This window comes from Rhinolophus ferrumequinum, chromosome 22, assembly GCF_004115265.2.
Source record: "Rhinolophus ferrumequinum isolate MPI-CBG mRhiFer1 chromosome 22, mRhiFer1_v1.p, whole genome shotgun sequence".
Classification (NCBI taxonomy): domain Eukaryota; kingdom Metazoa; phylum Chordata; class Mammalia; order Chiroptera; family Rhinolophidae; genus Rhinolophus; species Rhinolophus ferrumequinum.
In genome coordinates this window covers 53105762-53115034 of record NC_046305.1, presented here as the reverse complement: position 1 = coordinate 53115034, position 9273 = coordinate 53105762, and the positions used below count along the sequence as shown (strand labels likewise).

At 58.0% G+C, this 9273-nt stretch overlaps 1 protein-coding gene across 1 annotated transcript; it reads left to right on the top strand.

The window, feature by feature from the left end:
• UBE2Q1 (ubiquitin conjugating enzyme E2 Q1) lies at positions 1-7978 on the top strand. The gene is made up of 13 exons (XM_033093606.1): positions 1-396; positions 2530-2634; positions 2922-3026; positions 3582-3632; positions 5144-5284; positions 5501-5585; positions 5849-5909; positions 6077-6167; positions 6256-6314; positions 6413-6461; positions 6619-6714; positions 7022-7088; positions 7493-7978. Exons 1-13 carry the CDS (start codon positions 70-72, stop codon positions 7522-7524), a joined length of 1269 nt encoding a protein of 422 aa, XP_032949497.1. The 5' UTR covers positions 1-69; the 3' UTR covers positions 7525-7978.
• The last annotated feature ends 1295 nt before the right edge of the window (positions 7979-9273 follow it).

Sequence of the window (9273 nt, the reverse complement as noted above, 5' to 3'; positions counted from 1 at the left end):
GGCGGCGGAGCCCGGAGCGGAGGCCGGAGGCTCCCGGCCCGCCGGCCCCGGAACGGAGCGGAGCGGAGGATGCAGCAGCCGCAGCCGCAGGGGCAGCAGCAGCCGGGGCCGGGGCAGCAGCTGGGGGGCCAGGGGGCGGCGCCGGGGGCCGGGGGCGGCCCAGGGGGGGGCCCGGGGCCGGGGCCCTGCCTGAGGCGGGAGCTGAAGCTGCTCGAGTCCATCTTCCACCGCGGCCACGAGCGCTTCCGCATTGCCAGCGCCTGCCTGGACGAGCTGAGCTGCGAGTTCCTGCTGGCTGGGGCCGGAGGGGCCGGGGCGGGGGCCGCGCCCGGCCCGCATCTCCCCACACGGGGCTCGGTGCCTGGGGATCCCGTTCGCATCCACTGCAACATCACGGTGAGAGCCCCCTCGCGTCCGTGTCTCCGGGGGCCCCTTGTCAGGGACTCAGGATGACCCTCCACGGCTTCTGGATCTCAGAAGACCTGGGAGGCCGAATCCTCTCTCGGGGCTCGGCTCCTTCTCTCCAGGTTACGGTTGTTTCAGCCGCTGGAGGTTTTGCCGAGCACCCAGACCCTACCATTGACCCTTCATAGTGAGGGACACCCCGACATATGGCGCCTCCACTGCCCCTTTCCACCAGCCCACCCACATGCCGGGGTTCGTGATTCGGGCTCATGGTGGCTACTCCACGACTTTGCCTTGCCGCCTAGGAAAGCCCTTCTCTTCCCCTCACTCGCATCTCGCGGTTCCAGGCCTCTGCTCTGACCTCGGCTGGAAGGACTTGCCTAGAACTCGGCACATTTCGGTGATGCCTCCTTCCACTGGTACCTTTGACTTAGGACGATGCCACCTGTGGGATCCCTCCCCGAGCATCTCTAATGCAGCCCCTCAGGGCGCTCTGAATTGTACCAAGTGGTGGTTTGCAGGAGCCCGACTCCTTCCTCTCCTTTGCAGTTCCTTTCCTTCTGGTGTCACCTCTGACTCCTCCTTTTGCCCCAGCTGGTAGCAGATGTGCCACTCCCCTCCTGTTCCCTTTGGGTACCTCCAGTTGTCCTGGGTTGTTGGTTGCCTTTCCGGGTAATGGTGGTGATGTTTGAGGGCTGGCTATTCCCTGGGAGCAGTAACAGTTCCTTTTCTCGCCATGAGTCTCACCCTGGGCACGCTGGACTGGGGGACCCTTATGTGTCCCCTGCATAGCCTGCCTTCTTCACACATCATTGGAGAGGGCCGGCCTCTGATAATCGGGGGCTGCCTGGTGCTGCGTGCTGTAGCACTTCCAGCGGTTGGCACTGCCTGCTGTGATAGCCCTCCCTGCCAGAGCATTGGTGAGGGAGCCAGGGGACAGTACCTTATCCAGGCAGGCAGACTGCAGATGGGAGTAGTCTGGGGAAAGACCGTCTTGTGAATTGTGTGGCACTTTGGGGCCTGAATTCACTTTACGTGGTTCTTGTTCTCTATCCCTTTCCTCCATCAAATCGGGTCAGGGTTTGGTGAGGCAAGCCTCCGCTTGGTCTGGATGGTGACCCACCAAAACACGTGCGTCCCATGTCTTTTCTCCCACTTCCCCCGCCACCTTTTTTCCTACTAAAGATTGATGGACTGGGTGTGGCTTGGGTGAAGACTTGAGCATCTTGGGTCATTTGTTTTCCTCCAGCATTGGGGATTAGAGCTGTGGCAGGGCTGAGCCCCCCAGTAGACATGGATATGCTTTCCTTGGCACGCGTGGGAACCTCAGGAGTTAATTGTGTTCCTGAATTAAGTTTCTAGTTCTTATGGGGAGGTTGGCTCCCTTCTAGCTGCCCTTCCAGTTGCCAGGGGCCATCTACTGTCTTTGTCCCTGGCAGGAAGTTGGTGTGGAAGGTTCTCAGCCAGACTCTCTGTGGCCCCTGTAAAGGAGACTTGGCCTGAACTGGCCCCTCGCTTTGGGCAGAGGGAGAGTCTGGTGGCTCAGGAATGCTGGGAATGTTAGCAGCGTAGGCTTCTTTCTCCCAGTCTGCCATGTGGAACCCTGCAGCCTACGCCGGGACGAAGAGGGTGGCAAGTTCCCAAGGGAGAGGTGGGGAGAACTGGCCTTGGAGGGGCTCTGTTGGGAGTGGGGGATGGACGGGGCTTCCTGCTACCCTTTCACTTTTAGGCTCTGGAGATACAATCTAGTTTTTATCCCTCCTTCCCCAGCTAAAGCGAAAGTGAGCTGCAGCCTTGCCTTGTTTTCACATGAGTGTGATTGTGGTGAGGTGATCCCTTCCTCAGCTGATGATGGAGTTTGCAGAGCAGTCGGGTTGGGAGGCTCGGGCGGGGTGTGGGAGAGCTTCAGGTCCGGACCTGGCATAGGAAGCCTCCCTCCCTGCCCGACTTCGGCTGTGCTTCCTCTTCTGGTTGAGGATTTGTTGAGAAACCTCTTGGTTAGATGCTGACCTGCTGGGCTGGGCTGTGTGTGTGGAAGGGGCGCTGGCAAAGAGCAAAGGGACTAGAAGTCGAGCTCTCCCCACAACTGCCCGTCTTGACCGCTCTCCCCGCTCTTTCCCTCAGGAGTCGTATCCTGCCGTGCCCCCCATCTGGTCAGTGGAGTCCGATGACCCTAACCTGGCCGCTGTCTTGGAGAGGCTGGTGGACATAAAGAAAGGGAATACTCTGGTGAGGGGCCGGGGTGTTGGGGTGCGCTGCATTTCCTTCCTATGAGGCCGATGTCATTAAGACAGCCTGTGAAAGAAGATGTATCTGGAAAGGGGGTGGTATCTGTTGGGGGCAGACTCCTTAGGGGAGTTGCTTCCTGAGGCCAGAGGGACCGGTCCAGGACGCTGTCCCACGGCCACAGGGTCCGTAGGTCTAGAGAACGAAGTACCGCTCTGGAGTCTGGGCTAAGAGCGCAGCCTGATTGGGGTGGGCAAGAATATTGATGTCACTGTGCTCCCCACCCCCAGCTGCTGCAGCATCTGAAGCGGATCATCTCCGACCTGTGTAAACTCTATAACCTCCCTCAGCACCCGGACGTGGAGATGCTGGATCAGCCCCTGCCCGCGGAGCAGGTGAGCGTGGGGATGCCCGTGGACGGGCCGGGGCTGCCCAAGTCCCGCCACACACCCCCATCGGGACGCTGGCCCCTTTCTTCTCCACGTGGGGACCCAGCTGGATGGGGCCTGAGGCTTCACCTCTCCTGTCCAGACTCCTGCTCGTGGGCAGTATACTCCATGTTGAGAGGGGGGTTTTTACCAGGGTCAGCTGCTGGCCTTTGGGGTCTCAGGCCCCTTGTTAAGAAGCAGGACCGCCATGTCAGTCTAGAGACGACTAAGCAAAGGCGGGGTTCTTGGGACATTAAACTGCGATTTGTGAGGTGGGTGATAGAAGCAGCCATTTGTTTCTCTTTTGTTCTTTGGCATATGGTAGGAGGAGAGTAATGGGCTGGCTGTGAAGTCATTCCCTGGGCTGTTGCTTCCTCTGGCTGGTGGAGAGGCAGGCTGGCTGGCAGCATTGTGGGCAGGCACACGGCTTCCAGGCCCGGAGGTTCCGGGGAGCGGGGCCGAGGCTGCATTCTGGGCAGCCACTGGGGCTCTGACCTCCCATCTTTCCTCTCCCCACTGCAGTGCACACAGGAAGACGTGTCTTCGGAAGATGAAGACGAGGAGATGCCTGAGGTAGGCTTGCCACCTGAGGCCGCCCTGGCGGGAAGGCCTGTCAGTGAGCAGCACTGAGCACCCACAGTACATGGAGGTCCGGCCTAGAACTGGGCCGAGAAAAATGCCAAAGGAATCACGACAATTTATTGACCTGGAGGAACAACCAATGTACTAGAGGAGACAGGGCGCCCCCATCCAACCACTGAAGACAGTCAAGTGCAAATCTGTCTGCACTGAAAAGCAACAGGTTAATTTGCGATGGTTTTGGAGTCAGACCGCAGCTTTCATCCTGTATCTCCTAGCTGTCTTCATTGGGGAGTTTTACCAGGTCTAACTGAGCGGCAGTTTCCTTTTTTATAAAATGGGATTATAATGGCTACTGCATATGGCTGTCCTGAAGCTTAAATGAGGCATTGCATGTGAAATGCTTCACACAGGACGTGGTTAAGTGCTAGGTAATGGATCTGATATACTCTCTAAAAACATACTTCTGAAGAAGACAGCAATGGTTAGGAAGCTGAGCTTCAGAACCAGACAGAACTTGATTCACATTTTAGCTCCCCTAAGACTTGTATGACTTTGGGCCTGAGAATTCACCTCACTAGACCTCAGCTTCCTCATCTCATCTGTAAAATGGGAACAGTGATCACAGCGCGGTGGCTGTAAGAGTTAAACGAGCTGGTGTGTGTACTGTACCCGACACACAATAAACCTCCAGGAGGTGTCAGCGGCTAATGTAATACTTAGGAGGTTAGTGTTACCAGGTCCTGCCAGAGCCAGGAAATCAATCTGATCACTTTGTTTCCTAGCATTGGATTAATGTCCCCGCTTCTCAGCTTTGCTCGGGTCTTAAGCGCACAAAGGACCGGTGATACATGCTGCTTGCTCCTCAGATGGTGGGAGCATCATTCCTCCAGCGTCTGACGGGCTGGGCTGTGGGCAGCTTGTTCACTTAGGAGGGTGGGTGAGGGGCTCACTGTGTACTTGACCTCCCCGTCGCCCTCCCTGGACCGCCTTCCTCGCGTCCGTCTAGGCAGTGGCTGCCTTTGCCAACCTGACCGAGGCCCTGCAGCTGGCGGGCAGATTTCTGACCCGGGCTTCTCCCTGAGACCTACAGGCCCGGGAACTCCTGGGTGCAGTAGCCACCTAGTGAAACATGAGCTTTGAGTCGCAGTGTCAGGCCAAAGTCATTCTAGGAATTAAGAGTTTCTGCTGCCAAGGGAGAGTGTTAGGGACAGTTGAAGCAGGGTCGGTGTGGGGAGTGAGAGGGCTGAGCCCCTGCTGGCTTTCCTAGGTCCTCCCGCAGTTCTGCTGCTGGAGAACAGGACGGAAGGAGGTTTGCCTTGTCCTTGAGATTGCAAGGCACTGGGAGTTGTTCCCGACAGAAAGGGCTGTGCTCGCTGCTGCTAGACCACGGCTCCCGAGCGGGCGGCTCTGGGCCAGAGGGGCTGGGAGGCCGACGGCCCCTCTCCACAGCCGCTGTTGGTTTCTTTCCTCCTCTGCCCCACTCCCACCCACTGCTCCCCCAGGACACGGAAGACCTAGATCACTATGAAATGAAAGAAGAAGAGCCAGCTGAGGGCAAGAAATCTGAAGATGATGGCATCGGAAAAGAAAACTTGGCCATACTAGAGAAAATTAAAAAGAACCAGAGGCAAGATTACCTAAATGTACGTACCTTCCAGGGAGAGGCTGGGCCTGGGGATTGCTGGGAGGTGGGAGGTCGGCTATTGTGAATCAGTCTGGGGAGTGGACGCCTTTTTGGGTGGTTATGGGTGTGCCTCATCTTTGCCTAAATCCTGAGCAAGCTGCCAGACTGCCCCTTTGGTCTAGAATGCATGTTTGCAAACCACGTGACCGTGATACATTTCTGTCCCCCCTCGCAGGGGGCAGTGTCTGGCTCAGTACAGGCCACTGACCGGCTGATGAAGGAGCTCAGGGACATATACCGGTCACAGAGCTTCAAAGGCGGTGAGTCTGCCTCAGGGAGGGGCTCTCACAACGAAGCACTGATGGCGGCCGGGAGCCCCAAAAGGCTGGGGCCACACGAGTGCTTCCGAGCTGCTCAGGCCAGAACGGGGCTTCCCCACGCCGGTGGCTAAGATTAGCTGCCTGGCCAGCAGGGCTGAACCTGGAGCCTTTGATGTCTTTTCCGCTCAGCCTGGGGGTCTGTATCAGGGACCACCCCTCACCTGGAGCATCCTAATGACACCTGTCTTCTTCCTGCCTTCCAGGAAACTATGCAGTCGAACTCGTGAATGACAGTCTGTATGACTGGAATGTCAAACTCCTCAAGTGAGTGGGGCCTCGGCCTGGACGGGAAGCGGAAGCGGAGGCAGAGGGCGGGCGGGGCACTGGGCGGGGGGAGGGGGGCGTGGGGGAGTGGGAGCCGAGTGGAGCTCCTGAGCCCCTGAGCCCCTGAGCCGGGACCAGGAGTCTGAGCCCAGACTCGCTCTTCACAGAGTTGACCAGGACAGCGCTTTGCACAACGATCTCCAGATCCTCAAAGAGAAAGAAGGCGCCGACTTCATCCTCCTTAACTTCTCCTTTAAGGTAAGACCACGGCCCTTCCCTTCCCGCCCCGCCGCCCGTGCAGGACGCTGGCCGCCCTCCCTGACCCGTGCCTCCGTCTCTCTCTCAGGACAACTTTCCCTTCGACCCTCCGTTTGTCAGGGTTGTGTCTCCAGTTCTCTCCGGAGGGTGAGTAGCTGGGCAAGGCCAGAGGCAGCCCCTGTTATGGAGGGTGAGGAAGGGGTGGCGCTCTGGCCGGGTGCAACTGACTAACCTTTCTTCCGCAGGTATGTTCTGGGCGGAGGTGCCATCTGCATGGAACTTCTCACCAAACAGGTGAGCCAGTCACTAGCGCCCGGCCGGCTGGCTGATGGGCATGATGTGGCCTTTGACTCTGCGGGGCGGGGCCTGCACCCACTGACCTGTCTGCGGGTGAAGGGCAGGGATTGTGGCACCGCTCCTGACTGTTTCCTCCGTCCCTCCCTGTCCCCAGGGCTGGAGCAGTGCCTACTCCATCGAGTCTGTGATCATGCAGATCAGCGCCACCCTGGTCAAGGGGAAGGCCCGGGTGCAGTTCGGAGCCAACAAAGTGAGGGGCCGGGGCTGCCTTCTCAGGGCCCCGAGGATGAGGCCTCCGGGCTGGTGGCCGGGACGAGCGGGCTTGGGACACCCACCGTGGGAACGGGCCAGGCCTCTGCCTGAGGGGCGCCCTGAGACCTTGGGGAGGGCACGGGTCTGGAAAGGGAAGTCTATGGTACTGTGCCCCAAAGGGACTTCCAGGTGCGGGGACGTAGTCTAGTCACAGCCACAGGTTGGGAGCCTGGCTCCTGGGTTGCTGGGTGGCAGTCTGGCAGGCAGGGGACAGTGTGGCCTGACCTGGTGGCTTCCCTCCCCAGTCTCAGTACAGTCTGACAAGAGCACAGCAGTCCTACAAGTCCTTGGTGCAGATCCACGAAAAAAACGGTGAGGCTGGAGCCAGGATGGGACGTTCGGACGCCTGCCCGGCCCGAGGTTTCGCTTCCAGCCAAATAGCATGAACCCTTTGGTTTTTGGGCCTTTACTGCCCAGCAGGAGGGCGCCTGCCCCGTCCTGCAGAGAAGTCTGCAGCTGTCCCCTCCGTAGCCTCTTCTCCCAGAAAAGCACCAGCGACCAATCGCACTGCCTGTAGGCTCGGTGCTGCCCCTGGCCCCACCCTGTCCCCTCAGGGCAGGCCCCTTGTCTTGCCATGCCCTACGGTCTCACCCCCCTTACTCGGGAGCCCTTCCTAGGCTCCTTCCTCCTGTAACCCTAGAGGCATCTTCAGTGATGGGGCTGGGGCTGGGGGGACTCCAGCCTCCAGCTCACTGTTTCCTTGGGTTTCTTTGCAGGCTGGTACACACCCCCAAAGGAAGATGGCTAACCCCGGAGTGGCATCCCTCCCTCCTCCCCCAGGCACCACTGGACCAATTACCTTTGAATGCTGTATTTGGATCTCACGCTGCCTCTGTGGTTCCCTCCCTCGTTTTTCCTGGACGTGATAGCTCTGCCTATTGCAGGACAATGATGGCTATTCTAAACGCTAAGGAAAAAACACACAGAACTCTTTCACGTACTCAAGACTGACTGACCAACCAACCAACCACCTGGCTGGAACCCTTGCTAGCAGGCATTCTTATAAAAGAAACTCTCGAGCCTCCTTACATTGCTGGAAACTCAGCTGTGCTCCAGACTAGAGCCTCCTTACCTATGCTATGGATTTTTAATTTATTTTCTCTTATTTCATGTACACTGCTTTTTTTGGTTACAGTGTATGATGGATGTGTATGGAAAAAAAATGTATCTTTGGGAAAACAATTACAGTTTGTTAATTTGAAGATGCTGGTCTTGACTCATCTTTCTTTTTATTCCCACGTCCCACCCCACCCCCATCCCCTGAACTACTTGGGGTGGGGGCGGGGTGCCGAGTCCACTGTGGCTTCGGGAGATACCAGATGCCGCCCTTCGGAGCTGAAGCCAGAGGAAGGTGGAGCCGAAGCACACACCGGGCCGGTCCCCCCCTCCCCCCCCCACTGCTTCTCAGGCCCCTGGACCGACCAGCAAGTGCCCCCCCGGAATGCGAGCCTGACCTGCAGAACCAGTGTAGCAGGCTGGAAGGATGACCTTAACGCTTAACCACTTTCCTAGTCACAGATGTTTTCCAATTCCTAAGACAAAGGAGAGAAGGAAGGAGGCGTAAGAGGCTGTTTCCCAGAACTGCTGTGGAATGGACGGTGTGGGGCTGGGGGCAGTCCCGGAGGGCGTGCTGTGGCCTCGGGGCTCAGCACCACGCCGTGTGGCCATCGGGCCCCCTCCCTCAGAGTGGTGGCACCGCAGGGTATCCTTTGCTCACCTGCCAGTCTCGTGCTTCACTTGGGCTTGTCAGAGCAAACGGGCACAGCTCTGAAGGAAGGTGTTTGGCAAACTGGATTCTCTGACGCCACTCCCATCAGGTGGGTCCTCTGGAAAGGTTAACTTGAGGGGGTGGCCCTACACGTGTGGCTGTTCCCCAGGCTGTGGGAACTGCTGGGAGGGGACTGCTGAGCTAGACCTGTCGGTGCTGTGCTGTCTGTACATGCTGTCTAAAAATGTCAGCACGGGCGTGACGTGTGTGTGGCACGTGCCCCTGCCTCCCTGGTCAGTAGGCTTACTGTGCGGCTGACACAGACTCTTGGGACAGACGATGCCTACAGACTGGGGGACCGCGATGACAGGCCAGGGATGGTGGAGCGAAGCGCTAGTCTTAGAAAGCCCCGACTGGGGACAGCTGCCTGGGAACCTGCAGGATGAGCACGCCGTTCTGGAATGCTTTCTTTTCCCATGGGTCATTTCCCTCATTGTCTTTCAAGGGACTAATTATTTTGTTGCTTCAGGTGGACGGACAGTTCAACGTCCTCAGTGCTGCGCTAAGTCCCCACACCCACCTGATATGGGGTGCTAATATATGCTGAGGTCAGATAAAACGGGGACCCGAGGGCAAAACTCATTCCAGGGAGCTGAGATCTGCGCGATGGCCTCGATGTCTCCCTCTGAGCTTATCACCAGCCCTGGCGGAAATGTGGATTGTGTTTTCAGTAATGTGTACTGTGAGCTGTCCTCTGTACAATGTATTTTGTAATGTATTTTTCTCATC

Bases quoted from the DNA above. Each gene is read 5' to 3' on its own strand.
- UBE2Q1 (XM_033093606.1), top strand. From the start codon at position 70: ATGCAGCAGCCGCAGCCGCAGGGGCAGCAGCAGCCGGGGCCGGGGCAG. The intron at 3,633-5,143 runs GTAGGCTTGCCA...CTGCTCCCCCAG, and splicing joins AAGACGAGGAGATGCCTGAG to GACACGGAAGACCTAGATCA. The intron at 6,462-6,618 runs GTGAGCCAGTCA...CCCTGTCCCCAG, and splicing joins TGGAACTTCTCACCAAACAG to GGCTGGAGCAGTGCCTACTC.